The 27,167-nt window shown below is 40.2% G+C and overlaps 2 protein-coding genes across 5 annotated transcripts in view; one reads left to right on the top strand and one right to left on the bottom strand.

Moving 5' to 3' along the window:
- The window catches only part of USP53 (ubiquitin specific peptidase 53), a 59,511-nt gene extending 55,888 nt beyond the window's left edge, over positions 1-3,623 (top strand). For all 3 annotated transcript variants that reach the window (XM_024993481.2, XM_003586178.6, XM_059887850.1), the window contains one exon: positions 677-3,623. In XM_024993481.2, the coding sequence (XP_024849249.1) occupies positions 677-1,667 (991 nt within the window). In that variant the 3' untranslated portion in view covers positions 1,668-3,623. The remainder of the gene's footprint in view (positions 1-676) is intronic.
- C6H4orf3 (chromosome 6 C4orf3 homolog) lies at positions 3,620-9,907 on the bottom strand. 2 transcript variants are annotated; one of them, XM_010805880.4, is made up of 3 exons: positions 9,604-9,907; positions 8,748-8,767; positions 3,620-6,220 (listed from the first exon to the last, which is right to left on the bottom strand). In XM_010805880.4, the coding sequence occupies exons 1-3, from the start codon at positions 9,807-9,809 to the stop codon at positions 6,207-6,209; spliced, it is 240 nt and encodes a 79-aa protein (XP_010804182.1). In that variant the 5' UTR covers positions 9,810-9,907; the 3' UTR covers positions 3,620-6,206. The 2 variants fall into 2 exon arrangements, with proteins under 2 accessions (XP_010804182.1, XP_002688102.4); XM_002688056.6 differs by lacking the exon at positions 8,748-8,767.
- Positions 9,908-27,167: the final 17,260 nt, after the last annotated feature.

Here is a 27,167-nt window from a genome sequence, read left to right as displayed (position 1 = left end):
CACAGGAGAAAATAATTTAATCACATGAAGATAAATAATTTGTAATGTGATACTATTTCTGTTCATCTTGGATATTATTAAGTAAAAATAGTCTGATTATTTTCAATTAGTATCCTATCCTTATGGCATTATAAATAAAAGTACTTTTATTGCTATAAACATTGTAATGTTGGTTGGGAAGTGTTTTTAGAGTATTGGAATTATTTGCTAATAACAGTTTCCTTAAGTCTATGCTATTATTTATAACAATAAATGTAATTTAAGTGTTTGTAAGTTGAAACTTTTTGGAGGGGGTCATACTACACAGTTTGTGGGATCTTAGTTCCCCAACCCGGGATTGAATCCCAGGCCCAGGCATGAAAGCACAGTCATAAGCACTGGCCCACCAGGGATTTCCTGGAAATTTGCTTTTTTAAAAAATTACACTTCTAATTATTACAAATCTGATATTGGTAATGGTATTTCTGGTAAACATTTATGTATTCTAGGATAAAGGTTTTGGATTCAGAGAGTGTAAATTGTTAATGGCTGTAATTGTTAATGGTTCCCATTTCTGTTGTTATACCAATAACATAAACACTATATTGGGAAGTTAAACAATGGGACAAGTGTTTTTCTTTTCCCTCCAGTTTTGCGTATTTGTGTATGGTGTTTTAGCTTTGTTTTTATTTTTCAGGTCACATATACATGAAACCAATGGAAAGACACTCCCTTCATCCAATCCAGAAATACTCAAGGACCACACAGTCAGAGAGCATACCCACCAGTCAGATGAACAGAAACTTGAAAAATCAAGTGAACCCAAGTTTTCTGAGTGGCTTAATAAAGAAAAGTCTGAGAAAACAGGTTTGCTTTTTCACACTGATGATAACTCTGGTTCTGGAAAGAGAGTGAACAGTAATGAAACAGTCTCACCATCTTCATCATGGTCTTCACACATGAGAACTGTGGGGTCAGAGCCAGAAACTGCTCCCCTCATCCAGCAGCAAAACATGATGGAACGATATTACTCTGAGAACTCTCTACCCAGGGAACATCTGGTTCAGTCAACCTGTAGATCTGACGGCTGTCAGATGCTGAAACTTGTTTGCCAGAATGCACCACCCCCTCTGCCACCAAAGAAATATGCTATGACCAGTGTGCCACAGTCAGAGAAAAATGACTCTACTCCTGATGTCAAAGTAACAGAGACGTTTAAGACGAACTCTTCTAGTCTTCTGAAGCACAGTCTAAGTACAGCCTCAGAGCTAGGTGTAGACATGAGTCTGTATGTGAACGATGAAAGATTTAAGGATACATTTCAAGCAAAAGAGTATGTCAGCAACACATCAAACACTCCATCCAGTTCTGCAACTAAAGATTTTCAGGCAGACTCAGGTAGAGCTATTGGTGCTTTCTGCCAGCCAGAAACAGACTCTAGTTCTACATGTCCAAATGAGACAGTTTCATTAACTACCTATTTTTCGGTTGATAACTGCATGACTGATACATATAGACTGAAATACCATCAGAGGCCCAAGCTTTGCTTTCCAGAGAACAGTGGCTTTTGTAATGATAATTCACTGTCTCAGAATGAAAGAGAGCTAGGACCTGTGTTACATAGTAGTTTTGGTTCAAACTGCCCTTCTGAGCAAAAACATAAACCTGGTATTTACTGTAATAGATAAATGATGACTCCGATGGGCTTTTACTTCTCAGAGACCATTTAAGAATCAACTGACCAAACCTAGTGCTATATGAAATTAAAACCATGGCATTGTTAGTCAATAATCACTTTAACTTTCTATACAGATCTTTTTATCTTGTGAAAATCAACTTATTAGGTATTTTGGAAATTCTCTCTGACTAGCCTTGGCATGCCTCAAAAAATAGAAAATCAGGGTGTGTCCAGAAAGTCATTTTTCACACACTGCAGTTGAGTAAAAATGTAATTTGACCCTTTATTTTTTGACTGGTAGACCCATAAGTATTAAACTAAGCAGTTCTCATATATGTAGACTGGTTAACTGTGCTAACTGAAAGATAGCAGATGGCAGGTAGTTTGCATAGTCCAAGTAGTAGTTGCTTTGTGAGGAAGCACTTTCTAATGGGTAGCCAAAAGAGGGCTTCACCATTTGCTTTTGACTTCTGTGATAGTCTACTACCTATGATTCCTTAAGTGTCTTAAAAAAAAAAAAAAAAAAATCAACCCATGAAATTGATAGCATTTCAAGAAAAAAGCCTTAATGATAAAGCAATTTTTAATTAAATTCTCAAGGTTGGAAGAGACTTAATTTTGCTCCTAGAATTTTTACCTTCAGAATATCCTTTGTTGTATGTATTTATAAACATTACTTCAGTCATGTAAGCTAAAAATAATTAAAATACTTCACTTTAGTATATTTATTTGTTACTTTTTTTCTAGTTTTATATGAAATATGAAAGGTTTTTATTTTGGTTTGGTTTACTTTGGGCTGCTAGTAACCAGTGTTAGGAATTAACCTAAAGCCTTTTTTTAAGAATATCACTGTGACTGCCTAAATTTTCCCTGCTATAATAGTACTTATTTGTAGGTTGTCAGCCCATTTTAATGATATTCAGTCTTGAATTTGAAAATCATTCTGGGTTTCCAGATTAAATATTTGCCTTTCATATAGGTTTAATTTTAATGATATGCATTAAATTGAGTATCCTTCCCTTTTTTCTGCTCTAAACAAATAATAATTTTCCCCACCTACTTTCATGGAGGCTTTAAGTTTTCCATTTTTATCATTACAAGTGGAAATAAGTACTTTAATTGCCTTATATCATAGTTGTCATTTAATTTTGTACTAAACTGGTACACTAATTGTGGTTTAGAATAGTTTTATATTGTCCATGCTAGAGAACTGAGAATTTGGGTAAATTTTATATATAAAACACAGTAATTCTGTAAATTAGCAAATTCAATATTTTGACCAGTTCCATAAATTGTTAAAGTATTCCAAAATGTTAATGATTAAAACTGAATATTTCTAGATAAGTAGAAAATAATTGCTTGTACAAGTCTAAGCTCAGTCCTGTAACCCAGTTATCAGATCTTGATCAAATTTTGTCTTCCACCTAGAGAAGTTTCTAACTGTAACAGTAGGTGATTATTATTTTATATTCTCTTAATGTAGAAATACTTGAATATAAACTAAGTACAATTTTATCTTTTAAGAAAGCTTTTTTTAACATAGCTTTTAGTATGGAAGGTTTGTAAATATTGTAAAGTTTGTAAAATTGTACTTGAAATGTCAGTGTATTTAATTACTGCTTTTATAATATTGTAAAATACTAGAAAAATGAGCTTCAAGTATTTTTAATAATTTTCAAAAACTTTGTGTAGTTTGTTTTTATGTCCAGTTGAAAATGTATTATTTGAAACATTTAAACTGATTTCTGGTACTTAACAACAATCTCATAGATTTGTATGAAGTTTAACTCACAGTCGAGTTGCAGACATCACCCAGAAATGTCTGATTCTGGGGCTTTTTAAAGTACTGCTGTCCAGTTAAAACCTCCTGCATTATGCTGTAGTACTAACAAACTAGAAACCGACTGTTTGTTTTTGTTGACACAACACTCCAAATAAAGACAGAATATGTATTTACTAATAATCATTCATATGTGAAATTTTTATTTCTTGGGTGACTTTATTTTTATACATGTTTTCTTGTGGTTGTAAGATTATGATAACATTCAAAATAACACAACCAACAGCTGTAATGTTCAAAATACTTCAGAGTATTTTCATGTGATGTCAGTTTCTTCTGGTTCAAAATTTTGGAGGGGGGTAAACTGATTTTTAATATGGTTGGACTTTTCTTTGCATTCATGAACTGTTGATTCCTCTCTCATCCCTGTGAATTATGTATTTTATGGGAAAAGTAGGTCAATTTAAAGTTCAGGGGTGAACTTGGAATATCACTGATCAAAAAAATTTATCACAGGAGACTCTTAAGAGTTCAACTCCACTGAGGTCTAAAGGAGAATTCCCACAGGAGCTGATAAACATTCTTTAAAGTCAGAGACTCAGTATAATAACTTATTATAATAACTTAGGCCTTGTGCACCCTAAGACCCTAACAGCCACTCAGTTCTGCCAGGGTAGTGTGAAAACAGCCAGAATGTAACATTTACATACTATGCTAATGAATAGGCTTGTCTCTGCTCCAGTAAAACTTTAGCAGCATTGAAGCATGGATTTCACATCATTTCCACTTCATGAAATAGTCTTTCTGTTTTTTTCTCAATCATTTTAAGATGTAAAAATCATTCTTAGCTAACAGGTGGAGGCAAATGGGCCAGATGTGGGTAGTTTGGTGACCCTTTCCCTAGAGCATAACGTCTACATTAAATGCCCTCAGTAAATAATCTTGTAGCCTCTGAGTGTATCCCCATGCCATTTAGGGACTAGGTATATGGAGCACTTTACATCCTAAAAATTTCAGGTTAACAGACTTCTAAAGATTTCACCACAGTTACTCATTAGCCAACTGATTTCAAATGGTTAAAATAATCATTTCACTTAATGAAACTGTGATATTTACAAAGGAATTGATCAGACTAAAATCACTTTGATGTTATTCTTTTGATGTCTTTACTGTAGCAAATTTGCCAAATTGTTTCTGATGTCTCATTTACCCAGTTCAAAAGCTTACAAGTACACTATATTATCTGAGATGGCACAGTGGTAGGCATGATTTCATCTATAGGACATTGAGATATTCAAGAGCTGTGGTAATAGGCTGATTTTAGGCTCAGAAAGGTGGTATGGATTATAAATCTTTGTGTGTGACCTAACACACAAGTAATTAGTTAAAATGAAAGCAAATCACACCTAATTTACTGTATAATAAACATTTACTGGACAAAATTATTAGCAAGCAGCAGAGAAACTATTCATACAGTCTGCTTGGTAACCTCAATGAAATCCCAGTTCTGTGTTTGTCTAGATGCTTCAAGCCTAAAACGTTCTCTTCAGGCAGATTTATCAGGTTCTCTCATGGCATAACTGTTAACCTCATAGTCGGCATTAGGCTAAAGTCCTCCAAAATCAATCCCAGATGTCACACTAACCTAAACACCATTCTAAAAAAGTAGAGGATGGACAGTTTACCAGACCTACACCCTGTTTCTAAGGGAACTGAAAAATATTTATGCAATTCCAATATATAAAGTATCACCAATTTCAAGGAGAGCCCATTTCTAATATCTGTTATACATATAATAGGAATAGCTTATAAAGGGCTTATAGTTGCTGCTTTGGGAGTGTGACCTTTTTGATTAAATACTAGCTGATCACTCTTAGAAATAAAATTATTAACATATTTAGATAAAGAATGTAAGCTCCATGAAGGCAAGGATTTTTGTTTTGTTCAGTGCTGTACCTGCCCCACAGTAAGTGCTCAAATATTTGCTCAATGAGTAAATATGGTGACTTTGCTGAAGTATTAAAAGTTACAGACATTATAATAAACATGTTTTGGTTACAAGCATTCTTAATGCAAACCTAATAAAAATTAGGTTTGAAACAAATAGTTGTGTTTCACTGAGTTCAAGAGCTTAAAACTGAGGGGAAGCATCCAGGTAAAGATGACATGCCCTCTAGCCTTTCACCACTGGATACTATATACTTTCTCTAAAACTGTACCAACCTAGCAACCATAGCAGAGGGCCACTTAAAAATTAAACTGGCATTTGCAGCAAATACATTGTGGGCCTGGACTTTCTTGTATAGCTTTTACTCATTTTTTCCCCCAAGTTCTTCCCTTACTTTTGAATAATCTGTTTTTAAATATTTCACATTATTTTACTGTATTATTTGCATCATACTAAACTCTAGCCAACTCTTTAAAATGTTAAAGAGAAAAACATTACTTATTTACTAATGACTATAATAAATCCCATGTAAAATACTTTTTATATTCAGCCCCTGTAAAGCCATCAGACAATTTGAAAAAAAATTTTAAAACAAGAATCAAAGTCAAGTTTTACGAACTTAAGCTAGGACTCGGTGAGATCATTACCCATTTAATACCCTTTCTCCCACCCCACCCCACCGACAGATAACAATAGAATGTGTAAAATGAAATGAGAGTCCCTTAGAGTTTGAAATCCTTCTAGTGCACAGCCCCGTCTTCTTTGTTGAAGTCTGCAGTCATCTTCAGGAATCCAGTCCAGTAGCCAGAATTCTTTAGGTATCAGGCAAACCATTCTGGAAAAACAAATATATGTCAACAATGTTTCCTTTTTCTTCCCCCTTTAAATACCTTATGTAAACTTCTGAAAATCTTTTTTTTTTTGCATATAAAATAATGCTTTATTTTTATTGGACTATAGTTAACATACTAGTTCCATGTTACAACATAGTAATATCACATTAATATACACTACAAATTCAACACCACAGTAAGTCTAGCAACCATCTGTCATCATACAAAGTATCTGAAATATTATCGACATTCCTAATATTGTACATTATAACCTATGACTTATTTATTTTAAACTGGAATTTTGTACCTGAATCTTTTTGTCTTTGTCTTTTTCCCTGAACCCTGTCACAGTGATCACCATTGTCTCTTGTGGCCACCACCAGTGTGTTCTCTGCATCTATGAGTCTGTTCCTGTTCAATTTGTTCATTTGTTTTGTTTTTTAAGATGTCACATATAAGTGCTGTTGTTGTTTAGTCGTTAATTTGTGTCCCACTCTTTTGTGACTCCATGGACTACATAGCCTGCCAGGCTCCTCTGTCCGTGGGATTTCCCAGGCAAGAATGCTGGAGTGGTTGCCATTTCCTTCTCCAGGGAACTTGTGAAAATCTTGATCATCTTAGTTGTTTGCCTATTCCTAAATGATTTACATATTGATAAGATCAAAAAATACCCTCAAAAACTACCGCACAATTGCACTCATCTCACACACTAGCAAAGTAATGCTCAAAATTCTCCAAGCCAGGCTTCAACAGTACGTGAACCATGAACTTCCAGATGTTCAAGCTGGTTTCAGAAAAGGCAGAGGAACCAGAGATCAAATTGCCAACATCCACTGGATCATCAAAAAAGCAAGAGAGTTCCAGAAACACATCTATTTCTGTTTTATTGACTATGCCAAAGCCTTTGACTGTGTGGATCCCAATATACTGTGAAAAATTCTGAAAGAGATGGGAATCCCAGACCACCTGACCTGCCTCTTGAGAAATCTGTATGCAGGTCAGGAAGCAACAGTTAGAACTGGACATGGAACAACAGACTGGTTCCAAATAGGAAAAGGAGTACATCAAGGCTGTATATTGTCACCCTGCTTATTTAACTTCTATGCAGAGTACATCATGAGAAATGCTGGGCTGGAAGAAGCACAAGCTGGAATCAAGATTGCCAGGAGAAATATCAATAACCTCAGATATGCAAATGACACCACCCTTACGGCAGAAAGTGAAGAACGGAAGAGCCTCTTGATGAACGTGAAAGAGGAGAGTGAAAAAGCTGGCTTAAAGCTCAACATTCAGAAAACGAAGATCATGGCATCTGGTCCCATCACTTCATGGCAAACAGGGAAACAATGGAAACTGACAGACACTTATTTTGGGGGGCTCCAAAATCAGTGCAGATGGTGACTGCAGCCATGAAATTAAAAGACGCTTGCTCCTTCGAAGAAAAGTTATGACCAACCTAGACAGCATATTAAAAGACATTACTTTGCCAACAAAGGTCCATCTAGTCAAGGCTATGATTTTTCTAGTGGTCATGTATGGGTGTGAGAGTTGGACTATAAGGAAAGCTGAGTGTAGAAGAATTGATGCTTTTGAACTGTGGTGTTGGAGAAGACTCTTGAGAGTCCCTTGGACTGCAAGGAAATCCAACCAGTCCATCCCAAAGGAAATCAGTCCTGAATATTCATTGGAAGGACTAATGCTGAAGCTGAAACGCCAATACTTTGGCCACCTGATGCAAAGAACTGACTTCACTGGAAGACTCTGATGCTGGGAAAGATTGAAGGTGGGAGGAGAAGGGGATGACAGAGGATGAGATGGTTGGATGGCATCACCGACTCAATGGATATGAGTTTGAGTAAACTCTGGTAGTCAGTGATGGACAGGAAGGCCTGGCATGCTGCAGTCCATGGGGTTGCAAAGAGTCAGACATGACTGAGCAACTGAACTGAACTGATTCCTTGTTAAGTCTTCCATTTTCTACCCAGAGCTGAAAATTTAGATTTAAAAAAAAAATCACTATATTTGAAGTAACACCAAAAATCAGGAGGAAAGATTTTCCTTTACAAGTGACTCAATGGAGGGTTTTATAGAAATACTCATCTCCCATTTGTCCCATTGAACCCTCTGCCATACCATTCAAGAAATACAAGAATCACAGACAATGGGGCTTCAGGTACAGTGAGTTTATGCCCAGATCTTGGCCAACATTGGAGACTAGGGGTGAGAAAAGAAGACAATTACCTTTCAGGGAGTGCAAATTCAGTAACAAGATTGAGAGAATAACTTAGAGTGAGTCAACAATTAGCTCTTTAGTCCAAGAGAGCTGTTTAATAACTAAATGAGCTGCACTGCTTTCCTCCAGCCCAGGGCTTGTCTTCTGAATTTGTCCCTTATCATCTCAGTCCTGTGTCCCTCTTGTCTAAGTCCCCTTCCTTTACCCTCTGCCAAAACTGTCTTTTCGGAGTGAGTGGCAATGAAAATGGAGAGCATGGATTTTCCAAGAGGTATCTAAGGAATTTTGTGACTTACCAATTGTTGTTTTGGAGTGCCTGGATGTGTATTAAAAAAAAAAAAAAAAAAGTAAGTCAAAAACAGTCCCAAGCTTCTGGGAGGAGGATTGGATAAAGTTAACATTTTTTGAAATGGGAACACTTACTGGATAAGAAGTTAGGAACTGAGTTTTGGACCTATTTTAGATACCCTGCTCATGGTCAAACTGTTGTATAGTAACAACAGCTTCGGGCTTCCCAGGTGGCTCAGGGTAAAGAATTCGCCTGCCAAGCACGAGATGCGGGTTCCATCCCTACGTGGGGAAGATCCTCTGGAGAAGGAAACGGCAACCCACTCCAGTATTCTTGTCTGGAGAATCCCATTGTCAGGGGAGCCTGACAGGCTACAGTCCATGGGGCAGCAAGAGTCGGACACGACTTAGCGACTAAATAAAAACAATAAGCTTTAGCTGAGTGCTCACTGCTGCAAAGTAATATGCAAACATATCGCTTTGAGGTAAGTTAGCGATTTATCTAAAACACCAACCCCCTATGACCAGGTTACTATTGGTCCCTATAAATGAAACTAGCTACAAAGCTCCAAAAAGTCAAATAACTTACCCAGTTTCTTCATGGTAGTGCAGGAACTCAAACCCAGCCGGTTTCATTTCAAAACATAACAAAAAAATTGTGAAGTCAAGTTGCCTCCATACCTCTGAACACCCTCAACTGAGGTGCCAAGGAAGCCATTTTCAGTCTAGTTTACTTCATTCCAACTCCTCCATTTACCGGACTTTCGGAACACAATTTCCTTTCCTCTTCCCACCCACCTTCCCAAATTGGGGAGAAGGTTCCTAAGCCCCTCACCGCTTCAGTGTTACATTCAGAGTACTCACCATGGCAAAAAATACACGAAGAAAAACCATATCACGTCGAAGAGGATGAAGAGCCAGAGATCCAACCAATAGGAGTGTTTGGGAGACACGGCAGCCCCGGACTGAGACCGCACTTCGTGATTTTGCTGCTGCCTCTCGGCTTCACCGAAGCCTCGCCGCTCTCGGGGGCCGTCCCGACCACCTTCTGAGGCCGCGTCCACCTCCATTTCGCACCAGTAGCCGCGCCAGAATCCTAGCACCTGAAATGCCTCAGATCCCGCACTTCCGCGTTCAGCTTGCGAAAAAGTGGACAGAGGCCAACCCCACGCACATGCGCATTTCCGCGCCTGGGAAACGGCGCTCGGCCCGTCCCTCCCAGTGCGCAGGCGCCGTCCGCTGCATTCGTGACTGCGGGCAGGGAGCGCAGCTTCCGTCCGCCAGCGGAAGCAGAGAAGGCCACCCGCCCTGCAGCGCCCGGGATGGAAGCTGGTTTTTTCAGGTTTCGCTAGGAGAAATAACTCGGTGGCTGGACCAGAAGTTACTCAGGTCCCGTTCCTGACAGGTGATGGATTCCACCTTGGAACAGCCCATAGTCACCTCTCCTTATCCCTGTATTGCTTTTGCGTCCTTATGCCAAGGTTTTAAAAGGGCTTCCTCTAATGGGGTTTGTACTGTTCCTAGCGTTTTCCAGGGCTTCTCTTGTGGCTCAGACGGTAAAGCGTCTGCCTACACTATGGGAGACCCGGGTTCGAGCCCTGGGTCGGGAAGATCCTCTGGAGAAGGAAATGGCAACCCACTCCAGTATTCTTGCCTGGAAAATCCCATGGACGGAGGAGCCCGGTAGGCTTCAGTCCATGGGGTCACAAAGAGTCGGACACGACTGAGCCACTTCACTTCACTTCCTAGCATGTTGCACTTATTTAATTCTTGAAACGGCTATAATGAGGTTGACATCTTAAGTATGAGCGTGAGTTTCTAATGGGGCCAGTGAGCAGAACGTGAGAATTTTGTATGTATTTCAAAGGAGTGAATTTAAAAATAATACGAGGGTCTGGGAGTGAAACTCCCCCATGATATTAGAATGTTACCAGAAAGAAAACGGTTTAGCATTGTAGACAAGGAAAAATTCTCTTCTACGCTCTTTGGTTCTCCTGTTGACTTAAGAATTAAACTGACATAAGACAGGTTGACAAGAGAAAAGCACAGAAGTTTTTGTTTTCTCTTTCTTTTTTTTAACACGAACATGGAAATTTTCAGAGGAGAATCACAACCTGAGGAAGTGACCAGGGAAGAAAGCTTAGAACGGAAAAAGACAACGAGATTTCTGCTAGGAGAAATGTGGAGAAATGACTGGGAAGATAAGGGTTAGTTTAACAAGGTTTGTTTGGGGATTTCTTGGTCCAATTTTCCATCTCTGGTGATTAAAAAAATGTTCTTCCTCCTAGTATAGGGAGGGCATCTTTTACAAGGGAATTTTATCTCTTTCTGGAAGAACAAGGAAGGTCAGAGTGCCCTTCTTGCGTCAGGTTTTCTCCATTGTCTTTAACTCAAAATATTCAGTATGCCAGAGTGATATACTCTGAACTCCTTCGTTCCCCTGTCTGAAATGTCCCTAGAAGAAAAATCTGAGTCAGTAACTGTGGAGAGAAAAATTGGGTTAGCAACTGCGTGGCAAGAGATCTATAAAGGGTGAGAAGAACATAGAATGAGAATGAATAAACAGAAAATAACGAACCTAAGCCCATTTCCCGATATTCCATGAAATCAGTCTCCTTCCCTAGGAGTAGTTCAATCCAATAGAATGGCTGAGCCTCATTTTTATCTGATGGAGCATGTTTACCTTGTCTTCAAAAACTGTAGGAAGTGTTAGTTGCTCAGTCGTGTCCCACTCTTCGTGGTTCCCTGCCAGTCTCCTCTGTCCATAGGGATTCTCCAGGCAAGAATACTGGAGTGAGTTGCTGTTCGCTTCTCCATAGGCAAAAGGTATACATTAGACACTCTTTGCCCCAAGTGATTTACATAGAAACAGCATTCTTCACCAGTGATGGCACAAGCTCCTCCTCCTTGGACTGTCAGTATATCCAGGGCAAGGCATTTTTCGAGTCCAACAGAGACTATTAACTTTTGATTGAAAGGTTTCCAATATTTGCATAGTAATATTGAAATCCTGTTACTATGGAAAGATTGAGAACTGCCTTTTCCAACTCATAAGTTCCAAAGGCTAGGAAAAGTGATCTTAGTACTGAAAAGAACTTAAAATTGTGATAAACAAGCCAGTTTTCTATGAGATCTGGTCTGAGGTGTTTATGTGATGCTACTTTTTATGAAAGTAGTGCTTTCATGAAAAGTAGTAGTGCTTTTATTTTATTTTATTAATAAAATTAAAAAAAAAAGTAGTAGTGTTTTATCAAAGTAGGGCTTCCCTTGTGGCTCAGGTGGTAAAGAATCCAACTGCAATGTGGGAGACCTGGGTTCAATCCCTGGGTTGGGAAGATCCCCTGGAGAAGGGAAAGGCTACCCACTCCAGTATTCTAGCCTAGAGAATTCTATGGACTGTATAGTCCATGGAGTCACAAAGAGTTGGACACAACTAAGGGACTTTCACTTTCACTTTTATGAACAAAGAAACCAGAGTTTATAATTGGGCTGGAATTTTAAGATGACAGAGGGTATCAGGAATTCAAGTCCACATTTTTCTGCCCATCCAGATAGGAACTCTTTATACACCTTATCTCAAAAGACCAGCATTGTTCCTGGATAAGGTCAGAATGGAGCTTGTGACATATTAGTTGGGGTTTAGTGTGTCTTGTCACCTGTCTTGTTGACATCTGTACATCTCCATCTTGTATATCCCTGTCAGTCTGTAGGAGCAGGACAGGTTTTGAAATATGTGATATAGGAGGCCTACAGTTCGGCCATAGTAGCTGTAAAGCTTGGTTTTATTACTTGGCCAACTTAGTCTGGATTTTTGGTCTGCCGATATGCAATCTTTGATGACTAATGATGTAAGCAACTGAGCTACCCTAGGTTGCGTAAGGGTGACTTAGGAGTTAGCCATAACATCTGGTGATTTGGCCAGTGCCCCTGCATGAGTCGGTGCTGAGGCCATTTATGACCTTCACGAGAGGCTGGAGGATGCATCTTAGAATCGAACCAGAAGGTTTGCTTGCAGTATTGCCTTAGACCTGGAAGGTGAAGCTCTATGCCTGATTTCAGTGCAAAAGGAAAAATTCCCTTCTAACGTCTTTACCTGAGCAAAGGACAGCCTTTGATCTTCTATAGAGGTTTTTCTGTGTCCAGTTATCTCATTGAAAGGAAAAGAGTGACATTGTTTACTTGATCGTGGATGCTTACCTGTTATGCATCCATTTTCCTGAGTTGTCGCCAGCTGCTTGGATTGGCAAGAACAAAAATTAGTTCAGGTTCTTTTGCATAATCTAGGTGGAGACATAACCAGAGAACAGATTGATGACTTAATGTCACCAGGCTTTGGAAAACCGATATAAAGAGTTACCTGGTTTGTGCTTGACTTGTTGAGAGGGAAGACAAACTTTGAAGGAGAGCCCATAGTGGAAGCGAAGACTAGATTGAAATTAGCGATCTCCTGTCAGCTTTATAATCAGTGGCTAAAGAAAGGGAAGTCTTTGTTAAAAGGAAGATTTGCCCACCCTGGGAGTAGGAAGACCAAATAGGGGGAGAAAGTAAGTAGAAGGAAGTTTCTCTATCTATGATCTTGAGAAAAGCTGTCTACTTCATGATTTTGTCTGCTTCTGGGACCTGGGAATTGGCCCTGAAAATGCTTAGTTTAAGGTCACCTTAGAGATGGTCTTCCAGTTGTCCTGGGAGTGCTGCCATTTTGGGTCAGACCCGGCAGGGCTCGTGTGAATCCAGGAGGATGGCAGTGCAAATGGTTAGCAGTTTGTAAGGACTGACCCAGCACGATAACAATGCTTACTTTCTTCTAAAAAGCTTAATGTACATCCAGTCTTCTGGTCAAAGGGGAGAGCAAGGCTTGCCAGTCAGTGGATGCCACACCCTTTTTTTACCTGTTGATCTCCAAGTATGCTGGTTAGTTCCTACAGAGCAAGTCATGGTATCAAATTTCTTACCTAAGTTCCTAGAGTGTTCACTCAATCAGAAATGGAAGATTTAGAGATGCCATTAGGCAGAGGGCAACCAAATGCTATTTCAAAAGGATTAATTCACAGCCTCTATTTGGAGTATGCTGGATTTTTATAAGGGCCAGATGTAGTGCCTCTGGCTATTAAGTCCAGTTTCTTGATAAACTTTCCCTAAAGTCCTTCTGATGTCTACATTTTTGTGTTCTGTTTGCCCCAAGGATTGGGGGTGGTGCAGGGGTTAGAATTTTAATGAGTACCCCAAAGTTTTTACAAGCTTTGATTTGTAATTTGTTTGTGATGTGTTTCAATTATAAAATGAGTTCTTTGGTCTGACTCAGTCCATAAGGGAATACCGAAACGAGAAATAATCTAGGTACTAATTTCTTCACCACTGTGTCGGTGTTGGCTTGTCCAGTTGAGTAGCATTTAGTTCATCTGTTACCATGTACACGCTAAACCACTGGGAATAGCCTAAAGCTGGAAGAAAAACTATGGAGTCCATTTGGTGTCCTGCAAGGGGCAGTGTGGTACAGGAGAATATTTCTTTACCTGCAATTTGGTGTCAAGGTTGCATGTCACTGACTAGACACTGCTCACTCCAGGGCTGCTGCTGTTGCTGAGAAGTCCTGGGACTTCTAACATAAGCCAGCAGAAGGTAAGAATTCTGCCAGTCTCCCAGGTTTCTGCCTGTAGTATCCAGTCAAATGAGGATGGTAAGAGTATCTCCTTGTCGTTTTCCCTTTCTGAATTTCGATTAGCAAGAGAAAACATTTCTGTGAACCATTTTGGGGATTATAGTGACTCTGGAGTCTTCTATTAAGAGTACTCTTGTTTTCTATTTCTAATGTCTGTAGAAAAAGAAAAGCTTAAAACACAATCTCCGTACACCCCAGCACCCTCAGAGGGTACATTTTTCCCTTTCTGAGGGACAGTACACCATCAAATGCCAGGATCAACTGATTCTCAGTGGGACCCCAGATCCAACAATTAAACTTACAGTAGTGCCGGGGTCCAGTCCCGGTGGATCCAGGGAAATTCGAAGGAGAGACAGCTTCGGTGATTAGGATACGATAGCTTTAATTAAATATTAATTAGAGATATAAAGAGTAATAGAATAAGGATAGCTCAGTAGGAAAATTCAGCGGAGAAAAGAGGCTGAATAACTTGGTTCATGTGGAAAGCTAGTAAAATTCCAAGGCAAGGAATTTACATCACCTACGTAGGCCGCAGGTGTCCTCCCGTTCTCCCGAAGGAGAGGAGACACTAAGGCCCGCCTGGTCAGATCTTAGAAGCCCAGGCATAGTTAGTAGGCTTGACGAGCCTCCACGTTCCAGATAATTGAGCCAGAAGATGAGAGAACGACATGGGGAGACCAGTCTTTCGAGGAACTGATCCCATTTTTTATTTTTCCAGGGTCTGTTTTTATACAATGAGATATTATACAAAAGTCACGCGGAGTCAGCAGTCCTGACTTTTATTAAAGTCAGGTGCTTCATACAAATGTATACAGAGGTCTTAGGGATGTTACATCATCTTCTGGCCAGGGGGCCTGCTGACAATTTATGACCCTCTCCTTGTGACAGCGGTCAGTCAATCAGAACACTTATTTCTCCAGGGGTGATTATTCTTAAAACAGACGCCACCTTCCGAAGGTACCAGATAAAGTTACATTCCTATAGGGTGAGGGTGTAGTGGGTTTTAATTAAGGAAAGAATTTGCTTAGCCTAAGGTCTAACGTGATTAATATCAAAGGTTAATACTTATTTCTTCTATATATTCATTAATGTGTATAAGGGCAGGGGATGTGGAGACTTAGCAGTGAACATTGGCTCAACAAATGAAAAACCCTTCACCAATACAATTTCTAATCAGCCCACTATACTATACTAATAGTTTTCTAACTTCTCTAAATAACCCGTTTTTAGAAGGTTTAAAGCATCTCGTGCCTCTCATGGTTGGGAGGCTGTAAACAATCACATGTGGCCGGACAAGCCTGTTAGGCGGGCTAGAGAACCTTCAGAGGAGTTTGTAGGTTGAAACACTCCAGTAATGCCCAGGAATTATTATTAACTGGAGCTCTAAGTTAACTCCTTCTCCGAAAGAGGTGGTGGGGGACAGCCCCCCGTAAAGTCAGAGGTGTAGGTGAGAGCACAAAACAATAAAGTAGGCAGACTCTGGTTTTGAGGGTAGATGCTCGAGAATTTCCAGGGGGACTCCTGAGGCTTGATCCCGCCTTTGCGTATGTCGAGCCTCCTTCCTCATGACCTTTGCCACGGGTGGAGGTCCTCACGCTGGCTCCCGGCACGGTAGAGAATCAGACATTGGAATTCTTAATTGACGCTAGGGAAGTTTACTATCCATTCAGAGGGTTTATCTCTGCCTGTCCCCCCCTGATTCTATCCAAGCTGTCGAATTCTCTGGGCTCAGGCAATGAGATGTTTTGATGCCCACCTCAGTATCCTTAGGACTTGCATTTCTTTTATTTCTTTTCCATCATTACTACTTTACATACCTATCATAGTTTTCTTTGAGAGTCTCCTTTATCTTCATCGTGGCCTCTTAGCTGCTCCCACTGTTAATCTGGCTCCACCCCACTCAGCAAGCCTGGTACCCAGCAAACACCCTTTGCTTCAGCCAGATTGCTTTCATCTTATTCCTTATGGAGACCTTTTTCCTCTTGGCCTTTGAGCTTTGATGCATGTTGCTTTCATTAAATGGAGAAGGCAATGGCACCCTACTCCTGTACTCTTGCCTGGCAAATCCCATGGACGGAGGAGCCTGGTGGGCTGCACTCCATGGGGTCGCGAAGAGTCGGACACAACTGAGCGACTTCCCTTTCACTTTTCACTTTCATGCATTGGAGAAGGAAATGTCTTTCATTAAACTGAAATGTTGCCCCACCTACCGTAATCCTCCCCCTCCTTTTTCAGTTCAAATGTCAACTTTAAAAAGCTTTCTCACTACAATTCATGTCATCTCTCCATTCTCAGTATTTTTAACACACCAGTGACAAAAAGATAACCTTTAACTCATCTCCAGCTGCTTTATATGCCATGCTTTCTTCAGTGAAGTATTTATCCCATGGTTTTTTTACTTTCTTCTGCATCAGTCACCCTCTACATTCTGTAACAGCCACCTGTTGATGAGGCTGTCTGTTGATCATTTTTCAAAATTTCTCTACCTCAGCTCAAAAACCATGGAATTTTTTTTACATATTGTTTGGTGCACTGGTTAGCTTTGTAGCACAATTTTATGTAAATTATCTCCCCTATCAGAGTATTAAGTATTCTTTAGGAGAGAGACTGTACTTTTACCATCTTTGCAGCCTCGATAGTCCTTCAGACAATACCTTGAATGTGGAAGAAATTAAATGTTTATTCAGTTATATTTTGTCTTCAGCAACCACTGATAGAATCTTGGTCAAATGATACCACTGAGATCTACCACTACTGGTTTACTGCTCTCAGTGGGGGTACTTTGTTAGGTTTTTCTCAAGTACCAGTAATGGATCTGTACTAACCCATTCCCTCATTTTGAATTTCATGTCTTTTATTTCGATGAATACTTCTTAAATGCCTACTTTGTGTCAGGTACTGTCTGAGAAGCCAGAGGAGATACAGATGCAATAGTCATCCAGTTCATTAAAAGTACTGATTGAGGACATCTCACAGATATGGGATATTCAGACATTCTTGTCCCAGAGCCTTGGGGTTCTGCATCATATTGGGGTGTTGGGATGGCTAAGCAGGACTGCCTGTGAATAAACTGCTTACCCTCTTCCCCCAATCTACTCGCACATTTGCAGACTTCAACCTTCAGCGCTCAGTTTTATTTTTTGTGTTTATTTTTTTTTGGGGGGGGGGTTCATAAAAGATTTGATTTCAAAATAAAGATGGCATTTTGCTGCATTTTGAAGTTTGAAAGCAACTTCAATATGGCCAAGCTTCATTGGTAGGCATAGATGAAAAAGATGTTGAAACTTACAGACTTGAAGTCTCATTATGCTAACCTATAGAGTAATCAACCTGTTTTTGTTTTATTGAAAGATACTGAAGGGATGGTTATGAAGGTGCAGATTGAAAGGTTAGTCAATACATGACATGTCTTCTCTCGTAAAAGTTATATAATAAGCTTCCAAGAGTAAATGTGACAGTATTCACATAGGTGTGAACTAGAATAACAGTGTTAAGCACATAGAGGTCAAGATGATAACTGCTATATATAAAAGATTAACCTGAATTATACTTATAAGTGTGAGAAATGTCAGCATGTCAACAGCAGTTAACTCTGGGAGATGGAATGACAGATCATTTTACTCATTGTGGCTTTTCCACAAAGTTGGGAAGAACACATTTTGAAATAATTTAGGAAACAAATAAGAAATAGTCTAGGTCAGAATGATTACTTAGCTATTTCTAACGTCTGATCACAGACACTCGGCACATAAGTGTCAGAAGATTCTAATGATTTATAACAGTGCTTTGCAAACTGTGTTTCATGGAGCTCCATGTCTACTCAGGGAAGACGGAGAATAATCTCTGTGTGTGATTCTCTGTGGCAAGAGGTAAAAATATAGCAAAGCTAACTGATGTTTTTCCTAAAACTGGTAAGATGTCCTTTATTTCTGCAATACTACTTCTGCCAAGCCCCAAAAGTAGTTCTTTGACAACATTATTCCTTCCTTCTGAGATGAAAATTTGCTTCATTTCATCAAGGAGTCAAAGTTCCTTGCAGTATTTTACCAACTAGTTAGCTTTGGAGCCAATTACCTGCAACTATCTTTCTTTTGGAAATTTGCAAATGCGCGCTCTTTATTCAGACTGAAAAGTAGGCAGAAGTCAAAATACTACACCCGGTAAGCCCATGACCTTATAGTGTCAGAATAGAAAGGAGTGGGGTATGGTGGAAATCAAGATGGCAGAGTAGGAGGACGTGGAGCTTACTTCCCCCAACAAAAATATCACTTCTACGTGTGAAAAAAATTTCATGGAAAACTAACTGGAAGCTGACAGAGGTACTCTTGTACCACCAGAGTTTCAATAAAGATCAATAATCAGGTAGGATAGGGGATAAATGGCATTGGGTTGATTCCTGTGTCTCTTGTGGAGATCTGTAAGGTAGAGAAGGTCCACATGGGTGGACTCCCACATGGGGGAGAGGCAGATGGAGCCACACTCTGGGCATCCCAGTCCTAAGATCCTGCACAGAGGAGACAAGTTCCCTTGCCTGCTAAGAAATGCCCTGAGACAGACAGGGCTAGAGAAGCCTGGATTCTATTTGTAAGAGGTGCTCATGTGCTGGCTTACTAACAATCAAGGCAGAGACAGCCTTGCTCTGGTAGCTGCCACCCTGATACACTTCCCAATCCAAAGGGGGCAAACATCCTAGCCCTGCTCCCTCCACGCTATAGCCTGGCATGAGATCCCGTGAGATCTGGGCAAAGATCTGGTCTAGCCACGCAGAGACAGACGGGGGCGCCTGGGGAATGATCCAGGTGGAGCCAAGGAAGCCACTGTCAGTGCAACAACCTGGCGGTAGGTGGGGTCTCAGTGGTCATCATCAGTATATGCAGGAACACTGCCACAAAAGCACTTGGCAGCCAAGTGCTAATCTCAGGCAGAGAGCCCCGGGAGAACACATCTAGTTGCAGAGAGACAGCTGGAGGGCCTGAGGTACTGTCTGAACTAGGTGATGATGGCCCCTGTGAGCATGTTCAGAAAAAGGCAGCAGCTCCGCTCTCACGGGAGCTCCCTGGGTCCTCCACTCCACACCACAGTTTAGCACTAGAACTGGTATAGAGAGGTTCTGAGAGAAAAGTGCCACAGAACAGCCAGATCTTAGACAGAACAGCATAGTAGTTCCTTGAGCTACGAACAACCCCAGCCCCAGCCCTACTCTACTCAACACCATGCACTAACTAGATCTGGGACAACACAGAGAGAAAGAGATGTGACACTTAGGCCACTTCTGAGCAGAACTGCAGACAGCTACAAAGGTGGTGCACAGGCCCTCTCTGACTGCACAGGCCTCACTGCTTCAGCAATCACCTCCTCTGAGGCAGGACACGGAGCCTGATCACTCAAGGGCAATAGAACTGATCAGTCCCAAACTCTCCACTTTTACTCCAACACCTGGGAGCAGACCCTGGCCCTGAAGGGCAGAGAGGAAGCCTCACTTCACATCTAACACAGGCTCTAGACACTACAACAATATCCACACTCCCTATCAAGAGGTTACCAGCCAGCATATCCTGAGGAAAGGCGTGGCTGGCATACATACCAAAACCAGCCCTCATACCAAAAACATTAGACATCTTACACAGAGACTCTCCCACATAAAAACAATGTTTCAAAACCACAGCAGATAACTGTTTTTCCTAAGTTCATAGAGACAGAGAAACTCAAGTGAAACGAAAACACAGAGGAACCACTCCAACTGAAAAACCCAGAGAAATCCCCTGAGAGAACAAATGGAGGAGTTTATCAGTGTACTAGACAACAAGATAAAAAGAAAGTAATGAAAATGCTCACTGAATTTAAAAAGATTGTTGATTGGAACACAGACTACTGTAAAAAGGAACTAAAACTATAAAAATAAACCAATCAAAATTGACAGTTTAATTGCTAAGATAAAAACCAATCCAGAGACAGTGAACATCAGACTAAATGACACAAAAGAATGAATAAGTGATCTGGAAGGCAAAATAATGGAAATCACTCAATCAGAACATTAGAAAGGAAGACAAATGAATTGAAAGCAACATATAAGATCTATAGGATAATATAAACTGTGTCAATCTACACATAATAGACATTACAGAAGAAGAGAGAAGAGGATTGAAAGTGTATTTAAAGAAATTAAGAAATTCCCAAACCTAAAGAAGGAAACAGATATCCAGGTCCAGAAAGCAGAGGGTCCCAAAAGAGATGAACCCAAACTTACCCAGGCCAAGGTATATCATAATTAAAATGTTAATGGCAGCAAGAGCCAAACAAAGAGTCAGTTACAAGGGAATCTCCATAAAGCTATCAGCTGATTTATCTGCAGAAACTGTGCAGACATAAAGGAGTGTCAAGATATACAAAGTCCTGAGAGGGCAAAATCTGCAATCTAGAACATTCTACTGGGCAAGATTATCATTTAGAATAGAAGGAGAGATAAAAAATTTCTCAGACAAGCAAAAACGAAAAAGAATTCACCAATACTAAATCTATCTTAGAAGCACAAGCTGGAATCAAGATTGCCACCTGAAATATCAATAACCTCAGATATGCAGATGACACCACCCTTATGGCAGAAAGTGAAGAGGAACCAAAAAGCCTCTTGATGAAAGTGAAAGAGGAGAGTGAAAAAGTTGGCTTAAAGCTCAACATTCAGAAACTAAGATCATGGCATCCAGTCAAATCACTTCATGGCAAATAGATGGGGAAACAGTGTCAGACATTATTTTGGGGGGCTCCAAATTCACTGCAGAGGGTGACGGCAGCCATGAAATTAAAAGATGCTTACTCCTTGGAAGGAAAGCTATGACCAACCTAGACAGCATATTCAAAAACAGGGACATTATTTTGCCAACAAAGGTCCATCTAGTCAAGGCTATGGTTTTTCCTGTGGTCATGTATGGATGTGAGAGTTGGACTGTGAAGAAAGCTGAGCGCCAAAGAATTGATGGTTTTGAACTGTGGTGTTGGAGAAGACTCTTGAGAGTCCCTTGGACTGTGAGGAGATCCAACCAGTCCATCCTAAAGGAGATCAGTCCTGGGTGTTCATTGGAAAGACTGATGCTGAACCTGACACTCCAATACTTTGGCCACCTCATGCAAAGAGTTGACTCAGTGGAAAAGACCCTGATGCTGGGAGGGATTGCAGGCAGGAGGAGAAGGGGACGACAGAGGATGAGATGGCTGGATGGCATCACCGACTCAATGGACATGGGTTTGGGTAGGCTCCGGGAGTTGGTGATGGACAGGGAGGCCTGGTGTGCTGCGATTCATGGGGTCGCAAAGAGTCAGACATGACTGAGCAACTGAACTGAACTGAACTGAAACCTATCTTAAAAGAAATATTGAAGGGTTTTCTCTATATATAAGAAAAGCAAGAATCTATAGGAAAGGGAAAATCACAATATTAAAGACAAATACATAAAAGAAATGAAGATCCCTTAAGCCAGTATATAGAAAAAATAAATAAATATATAAAAATGATGTAACTGCAATTAACAGTAACAGGATAAGCATGAAGATGTAAACCAGGACTTTAATGTCACAAAATGTGGTGCAGGGAGTATAAAAATGTTGATCTTTTAGAACATGTTTAAACTTACATTTCTTAAAGAAAGTACACATAATTACAGGTCAACATACTAGAACTTCATGGTAACCACAAATCAAAAACATACAACAGATTCACAAAAAACAAAAAGAAAGAAATTTAAGCATTTTACGAAAGAAAATCATCAAAGCACAAAAGGAAAAATTAAAAAGGAGAACGAAAAACTACGATTAAAATGGCAATAGGTACATACCTGTCAATAATTACTTGAACTATAAGTGAACAAAATGCTCTGACCAAAAGATAGAGAGAGGCAGAGTGGATTAAAAAAAAACAAGAGAAAGATGAATATTATATGGTATCAGGTACAGGTGGAATCTAAAAAACAATACAAATGAGTCTATATACAAAACTGAAACAGACTCAGAGATAGAACACAAACGTATGGTCACCAAAGGGGAGAGAAGAGAGTGGGAGGGACAAATATACTGCCTACAAGAGACTCACTTCAGGGTGAAAACCACTCACATACACTGAAAGTGAGAGGAACTGGACAAGAAAGTATAGCAGTACTCATAAAGACAAAATAGACTTTAAGACAAAGACCATACAGAAAAACAAAGACTCTATTATATAATGACAAAGAAATCTATACAAGAAAAGAGTATTTTACTTATTAACACATGTGCTCCCAATATAAGAGAATCTAAATATGTAAAACAAATACTAACAGACATAAAGTGAGAAATGGACAATAATAGTAGGAGACTTTGACATCTCACCAACATGGGTGGACTGATCATCCAGACAGAAAATCAATATAACAGAGGTCCTAAATGATACAATAGATCAGCTAAGACTTAATTGATACCTGGAGAATCCCAGGGATGGGGGAGCCTGGTGGGCTGCCGTCTATGGGGTCGCACAGAGTCGGACACAAATAAAGTGACTCAGCAGCAGCAGTAGAGGATGCTACGTCCAAAAAAAAAAAAAAAAAGAACCAAAAACAAAAATAATAGATTCTTTTCAAGTGCATATGGATCTTTCTCTGGGATAGAGCACACAGTAGGTCACAAAATAAGCCTCAACAAATGTAAAGGAACAGAAATTACTTCAAATATCTTTTTTGATAACAGCAGCATGAAATTAGAAATCAACCACAGGGACCAAAAAAAGGAAAAGAATGAACACATGCAGACTAAATAACATGCTACTAAAAAAGCTATGGGTCAAAGATAAAATCAAAGATACCAGAAAATATCTTGAGACAAATGAAAACACAACCTTACAAAATTTATAGGATGCAAACAAAAGCAGTTCTAAATGGGAAGTTCACAGATAGAGGCCTTCCTCAAATTTAAAAAATTGGCATAGAAAAGGAAATTATAAACAAAACAAAAAATAATCTGAGCAATGGAAGTATATGTGTAAATTATGTGACTGACAAGGGGTTAATATCTAACATACACAAACAGCCCATGCAACTGAATATGGAGAAAACAAACAATTCAATAAAAAATGAGCAGAAAAATTATACTTAATGAAGTAAGTCAGATAGAGAAAGATGAATATTTTATAGTGTCGGGTACAGGTAGAATCTAAAAAAACAATACAAATGAGTCTTTATACAAAACAAACAGACTCAGAACACAAATGTATGGTCACCAAAGGGGAGAGAGGAGAGGGGGAGGGACAAATCAGGAGGACGGAATTAACAAACCACTACACAAGCTGGAATCAAGATTGCCGGGAGAAATACCAATAACCTCAGGTATGCAGATGACACCACCCTTATGGCAGAAGGTGAAGAAGAACTAAAGAGCCTCTTGATGAAAGTGAAAGAGGAGAGTGAAAAAGTTGGCTTAAAACTCAGCATTCAGAAAACGAAGATCATGGCATCTGGTCCCATCACTTCATGGCAAATAGATGGGGAAACAGTGGAAACAGTGACAGACTTCATTTTTGGGGGGCTCCAAAATCAGTGCAGATGGTGACTGCAGCCATGAAATTAAAATACGCTTACTCCTTGGAAGAAAAGTTATGACCAACCTAGATAGCATATTCAAAAGCAGAGACATTACTTTGCCAACACAGGTCCGTCTAGTCAAGGCTATGGTTTTTCCTGTGGTCATGTACGGATGTGACAGTTGGACTGTGAAGAAAGCTGAGCGCTGAAGAATTGATGCTTTTGAACTGTGGTGTTGGAGAAGACTCTTCAGAGTCCCTTGGACTGCAAGGAGATCCAACCAGTCCATTCTGAAGGAGATCAGCCCTGGGATTTCTTTGGAAGGAATGATGCTGAAGCTGAAACTCCAGTACTTTGGCCACCTCATGCGAAGAGTTGACTCATTGGAAAAGACTCTGATGCTGGGAAGGATTGGGGGCAGGAGGAGAAGGGGATGACAGAGGATGAGATGGCTGGATGGCATCACTGACTTGATGGATGTGAGTCTGAGTGAACTCCGGGAGTTGGTGATGGACAGGGAAGCCTGGCTTGCTGCGTTGCACGCAGTCGCAAAGACTCGGACATGACTGAGCGACTGAACTGAACTGAACTGACACATCAAGTGTACATGTATAGTGTATACATAGCATCCGTGCTGGCTCAGATGGTAAAGAGTTTGCCTGAAATGCAGGAGACCTGGGTTCCACCCCTGGGTCAAGAAGATCCTCTGGAGAACAGAACGGCTATCCACTCCAATATTCTTCCCTGGAGAACTCCATGAACAGAAGAGCCTGGCGTGCGGGCTACAGTCCATTGGGTCACAAAGAGTTAAACACAACTGAGCAGTTAACACTATACATGAATAAAAAACAAGGATTTACTGTCTATCATAGGGAATTCTGTTCAAAACCTCATAATAACCTATAATGGCTATAACAGGAAAAAAAAAACCAACATCACGACGCTGTACACCTGAAGTTAACACAGTACTGTAAATCAACTACACATCAATAAAAGGTCTAAGAAAAAAAGCACTGGCGTACTGCTTATGACCAAACAACCTGTTCAGAGCAGTTCAGCCCATTTCAGTCGCTCACTCATGTCCAACTTTGCGACCCCATGGACCGCAGCACGCCAGGACTCCCTGTCCATCACCAACTCCCGGAGTTTACTCAAACCCATGTCCATTGAGTCGGTGATGCCATCCAGCCATCTCATCCTCTGTCGTCCCCGTGTCCTCCTGCTCCCAATCCCTCCCAGCATCAGGGTCTTTTCAAATGAGTCAGCTCTTTGCATCACATGGCCAAGTATTGGAGTTTCAGCTGCAGCGTCAGTCCTTCCAATGAACACCCAGGACCAATCTCCTTTAGGATGGACTGGTTGGATCTCCTGGCAGTGCAAGGGACTCTCAAGAGTCTTCTCCAACACCACAATTCAAAAGCAACAATTCTTCGGAGCTCAGCTTTCTTTATAGTCCAATTCTCACATCCATACATGACCACTGGAAAAACCATAGCCTTGACTATATGGACCCTTGTTGGCAAAGTAATATCTCTGCTTTTTAATATGCTGTCTAGGTTGGATATAACTTTCCTTCCAAGGAGTAAGCATCTTTTAATTTCATGGCTGCAGTCACCACAGCAGTTATTTTGGAGCCCAGAAAAATAAAGTCAGCCACTATTTCCATTGTTTCCCCATCTATTTGCCATGAAGTGATGGGACCGGATGCCATGATCTTAGTTTTCTGAATGTTGAGCTTTAAGCCAACTTTTTCACTCTCCTCTTTCACTTTAACCAAGACACTCTTTAGTTCCTCTTCACTTTCTGCTATAAAGGTGGTGTCAAATGCATATCTGAGGTTATTGATATTTCACCTGGCAATCTTGATTCTAGCTGGTGCTTCCTCCAGCCCAGCGTTACTGATGATGTACTCTGCATATAACTGCCCCAGGTCGGTAGATGCCCAATATACTACTGGAGATCAGTGGAGAAATAACTCCAGAAAGAATGAAGGGATGGAGCCAAAGCAAAAGCAACACCCAGTTGTGGATGGGACTGGTGATAGAAGCAAGGTTCAATGCTGTAAAGAGCAATATTCCATAGGAACCTGGAATGTTAGGTCCATGAATCAAGGCAAATTGGAAGTGATCAAACAAGGGTGAACGTCGACATTCTAGAAATCAGCAAACTAAGATGGACTGGAATGGGTGAATTTAACTCAGATAACCATTATATCTACTACTGTGGGCAGGAATCCCTCAGAAGAAATGGAGTAGCCATCATAGTCAACAAAAGAGTTCAAAATGCAGTACATGGATGCAATTTCAAAACCAACAGAATGATTTCTGTTCGTTTCCAAGGCAAACCATTCAATATCATGGTAATTCAAGTCTATGCCCTAACCAGTAATGCTGAAGAAGCTGAAGTTGAACAGTTCTTTGAAGACCTACATGACCTTCTAGAACTAACACCCCAAAAAAAGATGTCCTTTTCACTATAGGGGACTGGAATGCAAAAGATGTTAAGAAACACCTGGAGTAAGAGGCAAATTTGGCCTTGGAGTACAGAATGAAGAAGGGCAAAGGCTAATAGAGTTCTGTAAAGAGAACACACTGGTCAAAGCAAACACCCTCTTCCAACAACACAAGACTCTACACATGGACATCACCAGACGGTTGACACTGAAATCAGATTGATTATATTCTTTGCAGCCAGAGATGGAGAAGCTCTATATAGTCAGTAAAAATAAGACTGGGAGCTGAATGTGGCTCAGACCATGAACTCCTTATTGCCAAATTCAGACTTAAATTGAAGAAAGTGGAGAAAACCACTAGACCATTCAGGTATGACCTAAATCAAATCCCTTATGATTATACAGTGGAAGTGAGAAAAAGATTAAAGGGCCTAGATCTGATAGATAGAGTGCCTGATGAACTATGGACAGAACTTTGTGACATTGTACAGGAGACAGGAATCAAGACCATTCCCAAGAAAAAGAAATGCAAAAAAGCAAAATGGCTGTATAGGGAGGCCTTACAAATAGCTGTGAAAAGAAGAGAAGCGAAAAGCAAAGGAGAAAAGGAAAGATATAAGCATCTGAATGCAGAGTTCCAAAGAATAGCAAGGAGAGATAAGAAAGCCTTCCTTAGTGATCAATGCAAAGAAATAGAGGAAAATAACAGAATGGGAAAGACTAGAGATCTCTTCAAGAAAACTAGAGATACCAAGGGAACATTTCATGCAAAGAT

The sequence above is a fragment of the Bos taurus genome, chromosome 6, assembly GCF_002263795.3.
Source record: "Bos taurus isolate L1 Dominette 01449 registration number 42190680 breed Hereford chromosome 6, ARS-UCD2.0, whole genome shotgun sequence".
NCBI classification, from domain to species: domain Eukaryota; kingdom Metazoa; phylum Chordata; class Mammalia; order Artiodactyla; family Bovidae; genus Bos; species Bos taurus.
Note: the sequence above shows the minus strand (reverse complement) of the source record. Positions and strands in the feature narration are given on the sequence as shown.